Genomic DNA, 21,662 nt, shown 5'->3' on the forward strand with positions numbered 1-21,662 from the left:
AGTATTTCAAATAAATGAAGGAACTTAAACTTTCCAAAGCTTAGATTGCTTGAAATCTGAAGGACACATTTAGCTCCTCAAATATTACCTAGATACCTCTAACTATTTTTAAATAATTTATAATATTATATTATCATACAACAGTTGCTGGAGCGTCGTGCAGCCCTGCTAGAGAAGTCCAGCCAACGCCGCGCCTTGTTGGAAGATGCTTACAAGTACCAGCAGTTTGAACGCGACTGTGATGAGACCAAGGGTATGTTATCTATATGAACTCTTACCTCCTGAATAGAAATAAACTATGTACAGAACTTATAAAACATGTACATACATACATAGACACTAATTCTGATAAAAGTTTGTTTTCTAAGAACCCCATTGATGTGCACAAACTTCTTAATAGAAATGGGTGTTTATGCTCCATTATTTTCAGGGACATGTTTCAAATGTCCCATGTAGTTATGTTATAATGGGTGCTTTGTTAAAAATCAAGGTCTTCTTTCTAGATATTGTGTAAAATATATTTCTTTTATTAAACCCACCATTACCTCTCAGGCTGGATCAACGAGAAGCTGAAGTTCGCGACAGACGACTCGTACCTGGACCCCACGAACTTGAACGGCAAGGTGCAGAAGCATCAGAACTTCGAGCAGGAACTGCAGGCCAACAAGCCGCGCATTGACGAGATCACCATCACTGGGTCTAAGCTGCTGGAGCAGGAGCACTTTGCTAAACGTGAGTATTTCTACATCTATCTATACTAATATTATAAAGCTGAAGAGTTTGTTTGTTTGAACGCGCTAATCTCAGGAACTACTGGTCCGATTAGAAAAATTCTTTCAGTATTAGATAGCCGTGCCGAGGTTCCCACGGGATGCGGGTGAAACCGCTGGCACGAGCTAGTATACTTATAAAGCTGAACAGTCTGTTAATACGCCGTAGTCAGGAACTACTAGTACGATTAAAAAAAATAGTTCTGAGTAAGTAAGGTAGCCCGTTTCTCCAAGAAGGTTGTAGGATTTGTACTATCCTACCTTTTATATATAGCCTTCTTGCTTGCAAGGTGGTTCCCCCGGGACGCTGGTGAAACCGCTGGCGGAAGCCAATGATCTCGGAGCACATAGGGGTTCATATACCAAAGCGCCTTTCGTAATTACTTGTATATAAATCTGCAGTTTTTATTTACTAATGACCGCCTCATTACATCATTTAACACATAATCTACACCTACAGCTCAAATCGAGGCTCGCGTGGCTGAACTGGGCGGCATCTGGGAGAAGTTGGCAGCAGCATCAGAGCTGAAAGGCAGCAAGCTTCAGGAGGCGGCGGCTCAGCAGCAGTACAACCGCGCCGTTGAGGACATCGAGCTGTGGCTGTCTGAGGTGGAAGGCCAGCTGCTCAGCGAGGACTATGGCAAGGTAATGTGGCAGCTGAGTTCTCTTTAAACCACGGAGATGTGATAAAATAGGTTCATAACTCTATGGACCTTATACTTAAAAAAAAAAAGTTCCTACACATATTTTAGAAATATTTTTCATGGAAATAAATAGGGTGGCAGGTAATTTCTGACAGGTAGCTAAACAGTTGTTTTGCTATTGTGATTAATTTCTTCGGGAAAGTTGTTGTTGAGTGATCAATAAGTACTCTACTTACAGAGTCAGCAACTTTGGGAGCATATTCTATGATTTCCATTTATCTTATATTTATCTATCATGTTTCTTAACCGCCTCATTACTTCCTCAGGATCTGACCAGCGTGCAGAACCTTCAAAAGAAGCATGCTCTACTGGAAGCAGACGTGAGCTCCCACGCAGAACGTATCGACGCCATCCGTACTCAGGCCGAACAGTTCATCGAGAGGGGACACTTCGATGCTGATAATATTAAGACTAAGAGGGTTAGTTTTAAATTACATGGTAATTTATTTGACAAAAAATGGTTTAACAAAGTCATCAAATATAACATAAACATTTTTGAAATATGAAATTTATTCTGTAACAATAAGGAAATAAAATACAAATCTGTTTAGATTAAAGAGAAGAAGATTTTCTTCTACAACCCAAAAAGCTTATGAGATTTTTCACAAGAACTGCTGTCTGGATGTCCACATTCTGTTAAATATCGGACTAATATTTTTCATTAAATCTCACCAAACATTTTTTTCTCGTGTGTCCCTGTCCGTTGACTGGGCACCGCAATAACGAAATTCCACTAAATTTTTGATTCATCATATTAAAACCAACTATTTTTTTCCCAGGATGGTCTAGTCGGTCGCTATGCAGCCCTGGACAAGCCGATGGCGATCCGCAAGCGTCGCCTGCTGGACTCGCTGCAGGCGCAGCAGCTGTTCCGAGACCTGGACGATGAGGCCGCCTGGATCCGGGAGAAGGAGCCTATCATCGCCTCTACTAACAGAGGTATGTAGTCCGAAGTCACTGACAACAAATATTTAAGTATTCAAATTGAATGCACCTCATGTGTGACGATTCATTATATGTCGGTTCTCAGTGCATCTTAGCACAATTTACAAATGTTAAATGTTGTTTTTTAAACAAATTTGAATGCAAAAAAATGGTTAAGGACGCTTGCTCGGTTTCTCGCAAATATCAATGTTTTTTAGGTACCATTTTGACACATAAGCAGTTACAATTTTGACAATATTATGGTATTAAATGAAAGGTAATTTATTCATCTCCACGTTAAATGCATTAGAATTACACAGTCCCATACTTTTTTTTTACACAATTTCGTTTTCACCGCCGGAAGAATCATAAAAAAGTACAAAAAAAGGAGTCTGAATAAGTACGTGTAACTCAAATGTGGAGTTGATTTATAACTCCCAATAATAAAAAAATCACAGCTAATGTATTTTTCTACACGTTCAGATATTTTTTTTGGACATACATAAACCACTTTATAATTTACAATAAATTATAAAATCACTCTCAAAGGACAATGGGCACAAATATATGGGACCTGGTATACCCCACCAATAGGAATGTCATATATATCATTGGATAGGCCTTTTTATGTAGAACAACATTTACTATGACAGCTTTGCTGAAATGTTTGTCCGTTCTGAGATATAGATCAAAAACTGTGCAAAAGTTAGAACTAAGTAATCTATTGATACCTCAAGTTTTTAAAAGAAAAACTTAGTACTAATAACTTTAAGTCTTGTTTCAAAGAAAACCAGATTACAGATTGGTCAGCATTAGTTTTCAGATTGTTTTTTTATCTATATCTCAGAACGGACAAACAATAGAACAAAGCTGTCATAGTAAATGTTGTTCCAGTTAAAAAGACCTATCCATCGATATGTGTGACTTTGCTATTGGTGCGGTTTCTCATTACGCGCAATATCCAGTTGGTACAATAAAAGATTCAAATGCTACATAATAGTAACTTAACGGGTACAGCAGGTAGAACATACAAGACTTACACTTAGTAGTTCTTAGATTTTCCTTTAAAAACTTGAGTTATCAATAGATTACTTAGTTCTAGCTTTTGCACAGTTTTTGATCTATATCTCAGAACGGACAAACATTTCAGCAAAGCTGTCATAGTAAATATTGTTCTACATAAAAAGGCCTATCCAATGATATATATGACATTGCTATTGGTGGGGTATACCAATCTGCCCATTGTCCTTTCTTCATACATTTTTTCGCTATGCGCACGTCTCGGACCGTCATTCCGCGCTCAGACGCGCTCGTGGAAGCACGGGTGTATGGCTTTGTCGGAAAAAATAAATACGTAAAATCTATGATAAAGAGTGTAACGATTTGTGTACTGGGACTGAAATACGTTGATACTTTTTCGGATCAAAACAAAAGTAAGTACGGCCATCATGTTGTATGATGGCCGTACTTACGTACGTACTTATTTTTAGAATTGTATAATATATACCTATAATAATGGCGTCCACGGCCGATTTCGGCCACGGCGGCTGTTTTCATTTAAGGAGATCAGCCAGCTGCGCAGGACATATTATAGTGCACGAGCATTTGCGCAGACACAGGTGCACTCCCTATTCCTTCACTCTCATAACCCGATGGGACGGCAATCCGACACGACCGGAAAGAGATCAGGCGCAGGACCGACATTTACGTGCTCTCCGATGCACGGGTGAATCAATCACCAACTTCCAGACTACGGGCTGCTTTGTGAAAGTTCAAGAAAACCCACAAAGCTATTTCGGCCCGACCCGGGAATCGAACCCTAGACCTCGAGCACAGCAGCCGCGCTTGCGACCACTAGACCAACGAGGCACCTATACCTATAATAGATACCTATTAAAATGACAGTAATATTTTTTTAATTCAAAATGACGGGCACATTTTTTTAATAATGTGATATTATGAGTAATCAATTAAAAGATTTTTGGGGGTTGTGATTTTGAAAATATGTATTTATTTCATGACGGCGAACTTTTTTTTTATGAAATAGTAAATTTTTTTACAGATGCCACGGCCTAAAAAATTTGGATATAGACCAAAAAGAAATGTTGGACTTAAGAAATAAAATAATGACACATTTTAGGTATTTACCCAACGGTAAAGCTACGGTGAAGCTAAAGAAGAGTTATGATTTTGACAGGCTATGTATGTATGTATGAGTGTGTGTATGTTCATAATTAATGTTTTTTAATTTATGTTATATAAATTAATGTTTTTAAAATTCATAATTAATGATGGAAACACGACAAATGAGACACGACAACCGTTTTTAATAGTCTGCATCAAGACCGCCGTCACAAATCACCGATCCTCTCGAAATACATATAGAGAGTTGCTACCTAATTGCTACCAGCTACCATTAGTTGCTACCAATTGCTACCTTCGTGGTTTTAAAGATATTCAGCATCTTAAGGTGACAGCCATTCTGATATTTTTTGACTTTTGGAAATGCACCTCAGAGGGTTTTATATTAAACAAAAAAAGCAAATGGTATTACCAAATTCAGGACCAGTTACGATTAACTGACATTTAGTTAAATTCTACAACACCTGTTTACTTCCAGGACTGGTTGACCCACGATACACTAGGTCTATGAGCCTTAGGGACCATAGTTCACATTCAAGAAAAATATTGACCGTTAAAAATAATTCTTAAAAATATGTTAATTTTGTCATTTTGTTTTTATATTTTTTTGGTTGTTTACTTTATTTTTATTTTATTACATTTTAATTTCTCACAACTGTTTTTATTTTCTTCCAAAATACTTATGTATAGAGGGGTTACTTAGTGCTGAATACCCCAGTACTCATTTAATCCCATGACAAACACATCACACAAAATTTAAAGATCATCATATCAATAAGCGTGAAACCCTTTACAAACACTAAGTTACAACTAGTTATAGTCGAAAAAAAATAATATAATATAAAAAATCTTGCAAGTATCAAATTTTGTTGAGTGATGTACAAAATCTGGCCAACAATGGCTTGTATGTGTGTGTGAGCGCAATGTCGTTGTGTTGCCGCTAGTTTACTTAAAATTGAGCGAGTGAGAAATGTAAAAGCGTCCTTAATCAATTTTCACCAATCCATCATAGTATTAAGTTGTTGTTGGTTGAAGAATATTCCTTTGAAATGGACTTAGTAACGAGTAAACAGACATCCTTTACAGAAGTTTAACCATTTTTATTTATCCCAGGTCGCGACCTAATCGGCGTACAGAACCTAATGAAGAAGCACCAAGCTGTGATGGGCGAGATGGCGCAGCACGAGGCGCGCGTGGAGGCCGTGCGCGCCGCCGGCGCCGCGCTGCGCGACGCGGGCCACTTCGCCGCCGACGACATCGCGCAGCGCCTGCAGCAGCTGCAGCAGCAGTGGACGCAGCTGCAGGAGAAGGCCGCACAGGTAGGACGCGTAGAAAAGAGGTTTCATAAGGAAGTTTCGACCTTATCATCACTTGTGGCATGGTGGAGAAATACATGACTATCCGTCAGTTGCACGAAGCCCCATTTAAGTTGAAGCTTCTGTCTATTGCTGACTCTTTATATGTCAACAGGATGAAAAGTGTCAGCAATAGATTTAATGAAGCTTTAATTTAGCTTTGTTCAACCAACTGTATGTGAAAATAAAAGTGTATTAGTCCTGATTCGAAGAGGTGGTGATTGATGACAGAGATGTGTAGTAAAAGTTCACATGTCTCAACATTAATTACTTAAGCTTCTACAAAAATACAATCTTATATACTGATCAATTCATAAGACAATCCTTGCCGTCAGTAAAAAAAATAACTTCCTTTATTTCTATATCCGCACAAATTCATGAGACATGCCATAAAAATAAAAAACTGACAGATATCAAACATGAACATCAAAACTAACCCCCTTCTTTCTTCCCTAGCGCAAACAAGACCTAGAAGACTCCCTCCAAGCCCAGCAATACTTCGCCGACGCCAACGAGGCGGAGTCCTGGATCCGCGAGAAGGAGCCCATGGCCAACACGCAGGACTACGGCAAGGACGAAGACTCTTCTGAGGCCTTGCTGAAGAAACACGAGGCCTTGCTGTCGGATTTGGAGGCCTTTGGCAATACGATTAAGGGCTTGAGGGAGCAGGCTGATGGGTGCAGGGTGAGTTCAGAAATTATTGTTTATTGTTCAGGATAGATTTTTACAATGAGAGTAAAAATACAGTATAGTAAGTTCAACTCAGTTGTGCGCGCGGCCTTATGTGTGGGTAACCCTTGTACATATACAGTAACTTTGTGTGCGTGACAAGAGGTACAGTCGGGTACAATACAGTTATTTAGGGGTTGTATACGGGGGTTTAAAGAAAAACAGTTATTACGTAATTTAATGTTTATTATTTATAATGATTATGAATCGCTATTTGAAAAATCAAATGATGAATTTTCGGATTCGCTACTCTCCAAGGAGAATTATAAATTCTGACTCCAATGTCAAAATGTCTATAGTATTCTCCTTTTTCCTTTTCTACATGTCGACAAGTATTACGCCACATCCCTTCATCAATTTGACTTCGACGTTCATTTATGAGTTTCATTATTTTGTTATTTTGGTCGACATTATGCGAAGCAATATAACTTTCTAAAATTCCCCACACATTTTGTTTACATTATTGTACTAGATTATACCTCTTTTTACATTCTTAGTCCACACTTTTATTTATTGTCCGCGTACCCCGAGCTAGAAAATATGTACTTAAGGAGTATTCAATTCTTAGATACTGTCAATGTCAATTTGAAAAGACGTATGAAAAAATAATGAAAAACTATATTTAATAATAAAAAGCTTTGAATGTCGTTTTATTTTTTGAAACGCTTTATCAGACTCCTTAATAATTTCTCCGCGAATTACTAGTATTTTCGTAAACGACTGTACCCATAAGAAAAAGCGATAAGAACACGTCATGCTCGGACGACGTCACTGTCACACGAATGAAAGTTGTATATTTACAAGCCGACGCACACATAGGGCCGCGCGCAAATCTGAGTTGAACTATCTATACACCAACTATGGGAATTTGATCATAAAAATGTATGTCTAGGACCTATCTCATACATTGGCACTGGGACAACATGTCCGAAGATTTTCTGTAGAAACAGAAATAAAAACTGTTCTTGCCTCCTATAAAGTTGGTTTCTAACAACAACCATCTTATAGGAGTTAATTAGATGAAAAGGGATTTATTTTGACGGCAATGTAAAGCGCTGCTGTAGCAATATCTTATACTGTTCCAGCTTGTCTTTTCTTCTATTTCGCTAGCTAGAAAGTATATTTTTTTCGAAGTAGTATAAACTTTCACTAATTTAACTTTCTCCATGTCTAGCAACAAGAGTCCCCGGTGGTGGACGTGTCGGGCAAGGAGTGCGTGGTGGCGCTGTACGACTACGCGGAGAAGTCGCCGCGCGAGGTGTCCATGAAGCGCGGCGACGTGCTCACGCTGCTCAACTCCAACAACAAGGTAAGACCATAATAAAATACCCATGTAGACACAGGAAAAACTACAAGACAAAACGGTCACCCTACTTAAAGGGTGCATGTAGCTGGAACAAATTTTAACATGTGACAAGTGATAAGAGCACGCCGGTGTGTATTATGCGCGGACCCGCACGTTTTCAAAATACATGTAACTTGCGCATGTACCTGAACATGCGCAAGCTACTTGCACCGTGTAGAATAGTGTAGATGCATCCTAAGGACATTCTTATTTTTGTGGAGCCTATGTATATGTGCCATAAATGGAGGACAGAATGTCATTGTTGAAAAAATAACTTAGTTGTTCAGAATTAGTCATTATTAGACTTCAAAATTAAAAAAAGATATTAGATTATTCAGGCTAAAGAATTTATCGCTAAAGTCACCTTCACTTGGAAGATGACAACACTTCCATTAGTGTTAGTCAGCTATATTGTAATTCAAATAAGACATCGACAACTATACATCATTGTATCACATAAGTACAGCAATTGTCTACGCAGGTGGTCTATACATTGTACCACGTACTTTAACCGCAAAATATCAATTTGTACTTATATTCGTAAGTCAAAAGTATCATCAGCAATATAACGACGCACATCATTTATCGATAAAAATATGTTACATCGGCAAACCGATCGTCCTTGTAAATTAATTACCGTAACATTCAGATAACTCGTAATTCTTATATCTCTTGCGTTATCTTTTGTTTATCGAAAATATGTGAACTGTAGAAACCACTGTTTAGTTCCACATGATAATATGGGACAGACAGACAAATAACGTCGGAATGCGCGTACAATAAAGGTTGATGAAACATGAGATTACACGTAGTTAATTATTGCAAAATATAGAACATAATATAAACAGTGATCGCATTACAAATAATTGTTTGTATTGTAAACTATAACATCTCATCAATAAGCAATTTATAACACTAGATATATAAAAATTAAGGCAAGTTTCAATCTTTAGAGATTAGTCGAAAAACAACTGATGGATCTGATATTGTAATCCGCAGTTAATCGTAAAAGGAAATCGACGAAATAGGGAGTGGACCTCACTGTAACGTATTACGGAACGGAACATAACCATTGTTATCTGGCTGAAACCGACCGTGTTTATGTAACGCGCTCTAAACGGAACACGTGAACTAGTCTACGATGAAACTCTTTGGAGGACGAACGCACTTATACCATAAAACATTTTTATGATTAAAAAAAATATGTGCCGATTGTGCCGAACTTTAGATCTGTGAATTTAAAAAAAGAACGCTCGTTTTTTTTTGTGAATTTTTCTTTTTTTTTTCGAATATACATAGTATAGAAATGTAGCGGTCGGTTCTGAAAGGCCAGTGAATCGTTCTGTGATAGTAAAGTGATATTAGTGTTAATAATTATTATGATAGTGTTAAGTTGGTTAGCCGTGATGTTGGTGGACAGTCTGTTTGTGCATAACAGAAGGAATGATAAGAAGTTTGCACATGTAAGTTACCTAGAGAAACTAGCCTTTAATGTAATCGGGACTTCCCCGTCTTTGATGCAACTGTCGATTCAATTTTTAAGTTGCAAAAATAGTTACCAAAATTCGTAACGCTTTAGTTTACTGGCATAAATAATATAAGATGAATGAATGACTTGACTTTAAAAAATATATCTCGTCACTTCGATACAGTTAAGGTAATTTGCACATATGAAAAATCAATGTATTCAAATCTTTCGTGCCCCTTGCCGACTGAGGCATGAAATAAATACAGGACTACTTAGCAACACACTTTGATCTATAAATTCGAAACACAACAGTAATAAATATTTTTCTTATCGATAAAACTGATTATGGATTAGTGCAAGAAATTGCATGACGTTATACTTAATTTGCATGCAATTTATTGCGACTTGGTAACAACAAACTTCAATAAATATAATTAATAATTATATAACTAAGTAAACTTTTTAGATTCTAAAGCTATTGATTACAACAAGCAGGTTTTTATTACATATTTTATGTACTACCCTAAATACTACGTCCTTGAAACTCAGTACCTATACGTTGTTAAATACATTCTTTCATAAATAGATGTTATTATTTCATAAGTACACAAACTGAGTAAGATTATATTGTTTGGTTAGTAGTAATATTAGGAAGTGCTCATAGTACCGTTGTTTTCACGACTTTTTGTATGGGCTTTGCATAGATAAGCAATAATATACTCAAGTGTTTGTCACTCTTGAATGAAATTGACGTCGTATTCTATTTTTATCCGACTGCGAAGAAGGTTTATGTTTTTCTAAAATTTAAAACAAATTTACTAATATTATAAAGTTTGCTTTTTTGTTAGGTAGCCCATTTATCGAGGAAGGCTATAGTGTATTAATAACTAGCTTTCGGCGGCGGCTTCGCCCGCGTCTAGTTCGGTTATATCCCGTTTCCAAGAGAACTCTTCTTGATAAAAACTATCCTATGTTCTCTGTACCAAATTTCATTAAAAGCAGTTCAGTGGTTTAGACGCAAAACCGTAACAGACAGACAGACAGATTTACTTTCTCATTTATAATATTAGTAAGGATGGCTACTTTCATCCCGGTTTGTGAACTAGATCCCACGGAACGCGGGTGAAAGCGCTGACGGGAGCTAGAATTTTGTACAATCTTCCTATACGAATCGATGGTTTGCTTAACATTGATTTATTCTTCCGATTGTTTATGAAACGCATGGGATCGGCTTGATTGATCGCCGTGTTGTTTCGGTTACATAGTCAATTGATACACTCCACTGAGCTATGAGGCATGGCCAGAACAAATTATGGGCTTGGAATATTCTAGAGAGTATAGTGATGATTCAGTACCATAGGATTTGGTAATAAGTCGTATTTGATTTAAAATAACTTTCTGTACTATTGTAGTATGTAATTGAAGAGTTATTTGCTTGATCGCGCTAATCTTAGGAATTTATTTTGTTCAAGCTTACCAGTGAAGTACGTACGGGACACGCGTAATACCGCTGGGGGAAACTAGTGTAATCACACAATATTTTGCCCGTCTATAAAACAGTGCAATGTTTATTAGAAAGCATAATTAAATATTGAATAACTACTTCACTATGTACACTAACGTAAATAATTTAGTTCAAAAGTACGTAATTATTTGATTGCCGTAAACACGCAGGTACATTGTACTAACTGCCTCGTTGGTCTAGCTGTCGCAAGTGCGGCTGCTGAGCACGAGGTCTCGGGTTCGATTCCCGAGTCGGGCCGAAATCGCTTTGTGGGTTTTAGAAGACTTTCACAAAGCAGCCCGGAGCCTGGAAGTTGGTGATTGATACACCCGTGCATCGGAGAGCACGTAAATGTCGGTCCTGCGCCTGATCTCTCTCCGGTCGTGTCGGATTGCCGTCCCATCGGATTATGAGAGTGAAGGAATAGGGAGTGCACCTGCGTCTGCGCAAATGCTTGTGCACTATAATATGTCCTGCGCAATTGGCTGATCTCCTTAAATGAGAACAGCCGCCGTAGCCGATAATCGGCTAGGAGGACATCATCATCACATTGTACCACTTTAATTTCTATCATTACCTTGACATGAAACAATGTAATTAACTGTTATCTAAACAATTGCATATTAATTCATGTAATTGACACCATAAAGTACAAAAGTAGGCACAACTTTTATAATCGTTTTCGTCGTAGGTACTATTATCGATTTTCAATACGAAATAGGTATGCGTGCTTCAAATCATTTTCCCACATCTCTTGTTATATTGCCTGTATAAAATATAACCGTACGTCGAGATATGTATAGACTTTACACATATATAAACATGTGTCGAAATATAAACTTCACATATCTGAAAAATATAATATTTTTATTTCACATATTTTATACTTATAGATACAGTTGCATTAACATCTATCTGTAAATGCCAAGTTTTCCCATAATAGAAAGTGTCTAACTCTCGTGAAATTCCTTAGGACTGGTGGAAGGTGGAGGTGAATGACCGCCAGGGCTTCGTGCCGGCCGCCTACGTGAAGAAGATCGACGCTGGCCTCTCCTCCTCGCAGCAGAACCTTGCTGACTCCAGTTCGATTGCTGCCAGGCAAAACCAGGCATGTACCTTTACATATCTTATTTATTTTGTATCTAATTATGATCATATTTAGGGTACTATAAAGAAGTTTGAAGGTTTATGAGGGTCTCTCTGGTATTATAATGAAAAATACCGTTATTGCGCTATTATCTGAACACTACCTATCTGTTATTCTATTTCAACTGTGTGTTATCCATACATACTAATCAAACATAGTCATGGGAAATATATTCAGTTGTTTTCAAGATAGAGAACTGAAATTCAATAAACTGATTTGGTTACCATACGAAGCATATGCAAAGCAATTTGACAAGTAGACTAATATTTAACATTCTTAAACGTTATACCAGAGAAATCTAACAACTCCGTTGTCCTAAGCCAGCAGTATTGCGTTTTTCTGACGCATCCTTATCATGTTACAATTTTCTATCTAAATAATATCTTATGTATCTTTATCCATACAATTTAACGTATTTTCTTCTATTCTAATTTTATTTATGGCTAACAATAACGATATTTTTGACACTAACAATTTAATTTTCTCTGTAGATCGAAGGGCAGTATGACAACCTGCTGGAGCTGGCTCGCGAGAGACAGAACAAGCTCAATGAGACCGTCAAGGCGTACGTGCTGGTGCGCGAGGCTGCTGAACTCGCCACATGGATCAAGGATAAGGTACGTTTTCAGTACTTTTACTAGCAATCTCTTCATTTAAGGGAGGGTTTATAGGATAAAAAAAATATTTCCACATTTTCCTGTAAGAATTGTGGTATGTTTTTGTGTAGAAACTTCTAGATTCCAGATGGCTGATGAGGAACGTTATTCAAGGTTCAATTTATCCCTTTTTCTGTTTTGTATTCTATTTCGTATCATCTTATCCACCATAAGCAACTCTTATTAATCAAAATCCACCTTACAATATTTCTAAAACTCACAACTCTGCCCACAGGAGATGCACGCCCAAGTACAAGACGTAGGCGAAGACCTGGAACAAGTTGAAGTGATGCAGAAGAAGTTCGACGACTTCCAGAACGATCTCCGAGCTAACGAGGTCCGCCTCGCCGAGATGAACGAGATCGCCGTGCAGCTCATGACGGTCGGACAGACGGAAGCCGCGCTTAAGATTAAGACGCAGATGCAGGTCAGTTTATTTATATGTAAAACTAGCTTTTGCCCGGAGCTCCGCTTCCGTGAACTGACTACTCTACTCTATCCTACCCTACTCTACCCAACTTACCCCTACTATACCCAGCCCCGGATCTAGGGGGGGGCAAGCCGGGGCCTGTGCCCCGGGCGGCAAAATCAGGGGGCTGCCAAATTCAAACTTCACAGACCAATATACACGGATAACTCATCATTTATTTAACTTTGACCACGGAATAAATAATAGCACAAGTACAGCAATTTCATGGCCATATCAACTTGACCGATACCCTGCAACATTTATTATTCACGAGGCGAAGTTTTAGCAAACTAAAAATGATTAAAAATTATTTGCGATTATCTGTGAGCCAGGAACGCTTATCGATATATTTATTTTTATTTTAAATCCTACATCACAGATTACTGTAATGGTTACCTACAGCGCCATCTTAACCTATGGTGCAGGGTGTGCGCATGACCCGGGCGCCTTGCTCGTTCTCAGGGGCGCCGCGGGCGCCCCACCACCAGGAAATTACACCCGTTTGATAAGGAAGTTCCACATTGTATCACGATACTGACAAACAAAGTTCCTAAAAAAGTCGCCTTTCGCTTTGTTTGATTGATCATTTTGATTATTTTTTACTTTTAACATCCTCCAACAATTAAGTGAAAAAATTCTTATTCTTAAAATTCTTATTCTATCGCAACTAAATGACAACGCGGCTGTTTTTCTGATTGTTTATTATTTTTATTGACTCGGTCGTCGGTCATTGATTCGGTCTCTAATAACGTTTTCTTTTTAATTGTACATAATTCCCAGTTTAATTTGTGAGTCTTCAAACAAATAATTTAAAAAAACTCGCGCTCGCTACGCTCGCGGCTTCTTGTTGCTTTACAGTGTCCTTGATCAGGTGCTTTTGTGTTGCAGGCTCAAAAAATTTCGCGCTCGCTTCGCTCGCGCAATATTATACATCCATTGCCTTAATGACTTCATAAGTCAAGTCCGACAAAATGCTTGTTATAGCGCTTTTTAAAACTAATTAACCTTTTGTGTCCCAAATTAAAAAATTTGCGCGCTCGCTTCGCTCGCGCTACTTCTTACAATTGCATCGTTCTGTTTCGACTTTCATAACTTAAACCGCCAATAGTTTGAGCCTACAATCAATTGGACACATTTTTTAAAGTCCTTTACGTACCAAATAGTGCACTTCATTCGAACGTTCTTATTTATATTCCTTGTAACTACTCTAGGTACTTCAATACATAGGTGGCGTTTGGGTGATGATTGCACCCAGGCGCTACATGAGCTAGAGATGGCCCTGCCTGCCTAGGCCTACATATTGATAGCTAAAATTATATGGATGATAAAGGTGAAAATAATCATAAGTAGGTAGGCGGGGCGGCATTTTGCAGATTTGCCCCGCCTAAAAAAAATTGAAGATCCGGGGCTGACTATACCCTAATTTTTTTCTTTATAAGAACCTCCTGACAATAACAAACACAACAGAAAAAGAATTGGCCAAATTGATCCATGCGTTCTTGAGTTATGCGCTTACCAACACATTTAGCGATTCATTTTTATATTATAGAAAAGTTACTTTTCGTGTAAAAAAATAGGAAATGTCTGTAAGAAATTAATATTATTCCTTTTAAACTTAGTGTAAAAAAGTTGTGCAGCTTTTGTTCAAAATGCAAACAAGCGACATGCTCGATAAAACTTTGACGTGTTAAAAATAGGATCGGAGGAGGAGGATAGGATAGGAACAAGGTATATTGATAGTCTTTTCTGATGATAGACTTTGGACTATACATTCCTTCAGAAAGAGCAAAATTATAAATCAAGGTCCTTATTTTAAGCAGACATCATCCAAATCCGTCATTGATTATCGAATTTCATAATAGCAGTAGCAAATATAACAGATGTTAAATATTAATCTGCTCTTTCCGTATTGCATAACTATACGGATGCGTTTCGTGTCACTTATACAACAATTAACACATAACGTGTATTACTGTTAACTGCCAAATATTTACACAATCAACAGATTCATCTCATATGTATACTATGACAGCATCATCGTGGTGCAGCATTTATGACTAGATTAGCTGTTTACATATTTTGCGTCCTAACGTGTAGAAACTTGTATAAAGGAACATAGTTGAACCTACATGTTCTGTTTTGACTCAAAACACGTCTTTAGTCAACTATTGCTCCTATTTTGTCAAAATTATGCAAGGATAAACTCCACTGAAAGACTTGATAGTACTTCTGTTATTCGGGATGCGAGTGAAACCGCGGACAGAAACTAGTATTTTATAGCAACTAACCAATATTATATAGAAGGCCCCCAACTGTTACTCTGTGTCGTAACAATTATTCTCATCTCTATTATGATTCCAGTTATCGCCGGTAAACTAAACCCCTAATAAACGATTAGATAGAACAACATGATATGAAGCCGTACAAAGTGCATGCATTTAACTTAAAGCGATGACAATATTTGAATAGCAGTTTGATCCGTAAATCCACTTTGTAGATATCGTCGTCGATTGTTTATCTACATTTACATGCACAATAAATATAGATCACACACACAGACAGGTGATAAAATGTGTGGCTGTGAACAGCCTTTTATGATAACAATTAAATACGATTAATTCTTGCTAATTTTCTCTACAATTCTATCAATATGAAAATCCCTGCATCAATTGCTTCCAAAAACATTTTCCCAAAAATAAAATCAACTTCAAGAATATACCCACAATCTTCTCCTAAGTATGACAAATACTATGCTGAAAAGCACATCAAAAACGGTTTTCAGCTAAACGTGAGATAATCGCGTACATGCACAAACATAAAAAGGAGAACCTCTTTTTTTTTTAATTGGTCAGAAATTTATTTGCAAAATTACATTACACAAGCATGGATAAAGGTAAATAAAATCTATAATAACATCCCTTTATCTTTTTCCGCAACAGGAGCTGAACTCAAAATGGACATCTTTACAACAACTGACGGCCGAACGCGCCGCTCAGCTGGGCTCCGCTCACGAAGTACAGCGCTTCCACCGCGACGTCGATGAAACTAAGGACTGGATCGCCGAGAAGGAGGCTGCCCTTGCCACCGATGACCTCGGCAAGGATCTGCGTTCTGTGCAGACTTTACAGCGTGAGTACCATGTTTTTACGAAGAATTGTTCATGTACTCGGATAAAAAGTAGCCTATGGCCTACTACGATAGACGGGCTGTCTAACACTGGAAGAATTTTGTAAATCGCACTAGTAGTCCTTGAGATAAGTGGCTTCAAAGAATAAAAAAGGATTTTCAAGTTTATAAAATTGGTATTGATGTAAATGGGCACTGAAAAGTACTCTTTATTTATGTTCTTGATCTTCTTGCTGTGTTACAAATATTGAAGTAAACTTTTGTGTTACATACTGTGTTCCGATGTTTTCATCCAAGCTTTATCTCTTACACAGGCAAACACGAGGGTCTAGAACGCGACCTAGCAGCCTTAGGCGACAAGATCCGTTCCCTGGAAGACACGGCCAACCGTCTGATGTCCACTCACGGCGACTCGGCTGACGCCACGTACAGCAAGCAGCGCGAGATCAACGAGGCGTGGCAGCAGCTGCAGGCGCGGGCCAACGCGCGCAAGGAGAAGCTGCTCGACTCCTATGACCTGCAGAGGTATATGCGTACTGCCACGTGCAGTTAGCAGATATTTAACCCTAGAAAAATACAAAAAGAAAACCTGTTGAAAAATCCTCTAAAATACACAAAGACTTAGCTGCATCATTTATCTGTAACGATAGTCGAATCATCCATTGTTCAAATCGGCGATTTGACAACTGAATCGGTTCAGTTATTTATCCTTTAAGTAAAATTCTGGAACTCACTGTAGGTTAAAGCTAAAGCAATATAAAATCATGTAGTAACATAACCGAAAATGCCATATAAAATGCTCTAACATATGTTTTTTTCCAGGTTTTTATCCGATTACCGCGACCTCATGGCCTGGATCAACTCCATGATGGCATTGGTCAGCTCAGACGAGCTCGCCAATGACGTCACCGGCGCCGAAGCCTTGCTGGAGAGACACCAAGTAAGTACACATCACCCTATATACACTACACAGCATATATCATGTACTATATACCTGTTTGGTCCACCAGTGACTAACAGAGTGCAGTCTCATTAATGTTTCAGTGTATAAAGTTTGAAGACATTGTTTTGTCCACCCTATGTTCTAAAGTCCCTTTTATATATCCATTCATTGTACTGTGATTTGTGACGTCCATTAATATCTCCGATAAAGCTAGCCAAAAAATTACAGTAACTTGCAAAAAAATGGGATAAAATAATACAGGAGTCCTAAAGTCGCTGTTTTATTCTCTGTACTATAAGTTGTGATTAAATCTCTGAGATGGTGAGCAATAAATATTACAGTTCATTGCAAAAAAAATGGGAACAAAAAAATTGGCGAAAATATTGGGTATTGGAGTTCAAAATGTAAGACGAAATGGTGACTGTTTCTAGAGCCAGCGCTTGGAGATAGACGCGCGGTACGGCATAATGCCGCAGGTCAGACGCATTGCACGCATGTGTGACCCCAGCCTTAATAACATTCTTGAGAGTCACTGCAGTGTTTTGTTTTTGGGGATTTGTGTTCATATACTTTTTGCCCGACTGCTGAAAAAGGGCTGTTTAGAAATTTATTACAACGATAAAAGTATACGACGATACGAAAAAAGTAAAAAAATAATTAACTACTCCGAGTTTAATTAACATTAATTTAATTATGTATATGTATTGTCCAAAAACTAGAAAAATCTTTTTGAATATTCGGTTTCATGTTCCTTAACAAAAAATATGTTTATTAATTTATTTTCACCGATTATTTTGTCACTTTTAGACGTATATTCTTCAGTATATGAACACTTTTCTTCAAACAACAAGTGACTCTCAAGAAGTTAATAATAAACACCCGTGTATGCAATAATACGCAATAATATACACCGTACACTCGATGTGCTGAATACTACCAACTTGACATTAATGTACTAGTGGCGGGGTAGTTTAACTATAAAAAACTTACGACAACTGTATTAACAATTATTTTAAGAGTATTTTCTATGTTGTAAAAGGTACAGTCGACTCAAAAAGTGTTTGATCATCGAGCTTTTTCACAATAGCGGATTTTACGCTCGATTTGACCTACACATGGCATCAAAAACTATCGGGCGTACACGCTCATAACAGATACGTGCCAATCATACTTGACGCGCGGTTGTTACCCCGTTTACGCGCGGTAAAACCGAGCGGATAATCCGCTACTATGTAAGCGTTGGTAATTGAATATTTGGGTGTACACTTTTCACGTTGACTGTACCAGTTTTTCGTGTGTTTTCAAAGGTGTCTTCAGTTTGTTCTCGATGTGTGTGTGACTTTTACTTTCTGTACAATTCTTCCATTATTTTGTTTATACAGCTTTTATTTTACAAATTGTTTCTATTTCAATCTTTGTGTTTCGACTTTCCACGGTTATTTGACTCTTGGTGTGTGTTGTACAGCTTTATTTTATAAACAAAGCAAATTCACCGCGTGTTCAGCAAAACTACTGAGGTATCCAACCTTTGGTATTTCGTATTAAAAATATTTACAGCGACAAATAATTTAAAAAATCTCCAGACGAATGTTTGTCTTTAAAAATTGTCGGTAATGACTGAAAAGTTACAGAAATAATATTGGAAATGTAACATATTTTTTTTATGTATTCGATTAGACATTAGACTTTTACAGCACTTTTATACAGTCAAGATATTTTTTAGTGAATAGGTCATAGATTCTTATGGAGGAGTTTGTGTTAATCACAATATAACTTATTTGCGAAGATTTATTCTACATTAAAGGCAATTTCCTTACACAATATACTTGGTATATTTACTAAATAATTCTGCGTATAACAGGAACACCGCACGGAGATGGACGCTCGCGCCGGCACCTTCCAAGCGCTGGAGCTGTTCGGGCAGCAGCTGCTGCAGGGCGGCCACTACGCCAGCGTCGACATACAGGAGAAGCTCAACAACATGAGCGACGCCCGCCAGGAGCTGGAGAAGTGAGTACTACTATACCGACACAGGAACACCGCACGGAGAAACATACATGGACTCTGCACCCATATTACGTAGCCATGGTACCTATATAGCGGGCCCTTTTCAATTTTTGCTCCTATCATATCAGTATGTACCCAACACTGCTACTTATATGCATCTGGTACAGGCTGGATTCCGACCTAAACATAGGGAAAAAGCTAAGTAAATGACAAGTTTGTACTGGGCACCTCTTACTTACTCTATTCTAGTCGACCCTATTGTTCACTGTACAAAGCAAAGAGGTTAATAAGAAGGCTCTGATTAGCCACAGATGTCATTATATTGTGTAAATCTTAAAAATAAACTGTTCCACCTTCATTGAGAAACCGCTCCATTGGTCAATATCCTTTTTATTGCCTTCAGCTAGAACTGTATCCCGTTCTAAATTTAAGCAATTTCCTCAACTGACCCTCTCTTCTCTTCATCAGGGCTTGGGTAGGCCGCCGCATGAAGCTCGACCAGAACTTGGAGCTGCAACTCTTCTACCGCGACTGCGAGCAGGCTGAAGGCTGGATGGGTGCCCGCGAGGCCTTCCTGTCCCCCACCTCCAAGGACCAGGACGCGGCTGATGCTGCCGACTCCGCGCAGCCTGATAACGTGGAACAGCTGATTAAGAAGCACGAGGACTTTGATAAGGCTATTAATGCTCATGTAAGTAGTATATTTTTGTACTCTATGTTGTCTGATGATGATGTAACTCTTTAAATATATAAAAAAAATATGAAGAGAGTTTTGAGTGACACCATTAAAAAAAATGGTCTCAGCTTTATGGAGTGTTATTTAAAGTGTGGAAGATTTTACCTGATATAATATTCACTCCAGTGTAAAAATCTTGTTAATAATGTAGTGTTTACAACATGAAATGTAATGACACAGCTTGCTACCTGCATTGGTATTGGTGTAAATCACGCCATAGACCTATGATCTATCATCAAAAACTACTTTCAGTACCCTAATTTAAAACTTATGTGTATATTCCTTGGTACAGGAGGAGAAGATAGCTCAGCTGCAGACCCTGGCCGACCAGCTGATGGCGTCGGAGCACTACGCGGCCGACGACATCGACGGCAAGCGCCGACAGGTGCTCGACAGATGGAGGCATCTCAAGGAGGCGCTCATTGAGAAGCGATCCAGGTTCGTAGTCTTACATAGATGAATATCTTTCATAAACAAATAAATGAAAAAGTCACAAATCCCTTAAACAACGCTTTCTAGCGGAAATCAATTCGTACGCGTCATAATATGTGTAACAGCAAATTGACAACTACCGTTGCGAAAGGCGGCATTTAAAATCGCAGGACAGTTTTTAGCACTGGGAATGTGTCGCGCGTAGAATAAATAAAATACATTTTTTTGGATTATACCTTAGAAAGATCCGACGTTCTCGTAATCTTCTTCCACTCTAACTGGTCCAGTTCAGTTCAAAACTAGTACCACTTTGTCCTACATTCTGATTAACATAATATTACTATCTAGGTTGGGAGACGAACAGACCCTACAGCAGTTCTCTCGCGACGCTGACGAGATGGAGAACTGGATCGCTGAGAAACTGCAGCTCGCTACCGAAGAGAGCTACAAGGTAATATAACTTAGATTTAGCTTTCACAAAGAATGACTTCAGTCTACAAATTACTGTAAAATAGATGTTGACGAATTTTCTTAAAAATAAACAAGATTTTGGTTAAAAAAAAAAATTGCTTTCCTAGCTATTTACCTAACAAATCATTTTCCCCCTTAGGATCCCGCCAACATCCAGTCTAAGCACCAGAAACATCAAGCGTTCGAGGCGGAGTTGGCCGCCAATGCTGAGCGTATCCAGTCCGTGCTGGCCATGGGCGGCAACCTCGTGCAGCGAGGGCAGTGCAGCGGCAGTGAGGATGCTGTGCAGGTAAGAGGAGTCACTTTATTGTTTTAGTAGGAATTGTTTATGTAAAGATGTGTGAATGTAAAATCCTATATTTTACTGGAATAGTATGGGAAGTTTTTGAGAGATTGTTCCTTCACCCTATATACTGAGGGTGAAGGAAGAGATATGGTGGGCGAGTTTTAGTCATAAGGAAAAGGGGGAGTGGCGGTATATAAAGGATGTGGTAGAAGGACAGGTATCTAAAATTATATGAGGGTGGAGAAGGACGATCAGGAAAAATGGCTGCACTACTATGTTGGTGTACCTAAAAGGCTAAAATCTTAAATGCGAGTCTAATCATCCTTAACTGCAGTACAAAAGAATAAAGTTTTATTATTTGTCAGTCCATATGAAGTTTCCTCTTATCTTTTCTCTTGCGTACCGCTAATTTTCTCTATGTATCTTGCCCATTATTGACAATAATATT

General features: G+C 38.2%; 1 protein-coding gene across 6 annotated transcripts in view; it reads left to right on the plus strand.

Moving 5' to 3' along the window:
* The window catches only part of Alpha-spec (alpha Spectrin), a 41,821-nt gene that overhangs the window by 10,496 nt on the left and 9,663 nt on the right, over positions 1–21,662 (plus strand). For 4 of the 6 annotated variants that reach the window (XM_064034649.1, XM_064034652.1, XM_064034650.1 and 1 more), the window contains exons 11-30: positions 145–253; positions 553–732; positions 1,231–1,415; positions 1,741–1,893; positions 2,254–2,413; positions 5,654–5,859; positions 6,352–6,579; positions 7,799–7,933; positions 11,915–12,049; positions 12,580–12,705; positions 12,980–13,171; positions 16,153–16,342; positions 16,654–16,864; positions 17,162–17,279; positions 17,714–17,758; positions 19,144–19,292; positions 19,758–19,980; positions 20,318–20,463; positions 20,806–20,908; positions 21,068–21,217. In XM_064034649.1, the coding sequence (XP_063890719.1) occupies positions 145–253; positions 553–732; positions 1,231–1,415; positions 1,741–1,893; positions 2,254–2,413; positions 5,654–5,859; positions 6,352–6,579; positions 7,799–7,933; positions 11,915–12,049; positions 12,580–12,705; positions 12,980–13,171; positions 16,153–16,342; positions 16,654–16,864; positions 17,162–17,279; positions 17,714–17,758; positions 19,144–19,292; positions 19,758–19,980; positions 20,318–20,463; positions 20,806–20,908; positions 21,068–21,217 (3,144 nt within the window). The remainder of the gene's footprint in view (positions 1–144; positions 254–552; positions 733–1,230; positions 1,416–1,740; positions 1,894–2,253; positions 2,414–5,653; positions 5,860–6,351; positions 6,580–7,798; positions 7,934–11,914; positions 12,050–12,579; positions 12,706–12,979; positions 13,172–16,152; positions 16,343–16,653; positions 16,865–17,161; positions 17,280–17,713; positions 17,759–19,143; positions 19,293–19,757; positions 19,981–20,317; positions 20,464–20,805; positions 20,909–21,067; positions 21,218–21,662) is intronic. The other 2 variants (XM_064034653.1, XM_064034654.1) reach the window with 1 other exon arrangement.

Source organism: Helicoverpa armigera, chromosome 5 (genome assembly GCF_030705265.1).
Source record: "Helicoverpa armigera isolate CAAS_96S chromosome 5, ASM3070526v1, whole genome shotgun sequence".
NCBI lineage: Eukaryota > Metazoa > Arthropoda > Insecta > Lepidoptera > Noctuidae > Helicoverpa > Helicoverpa armigera.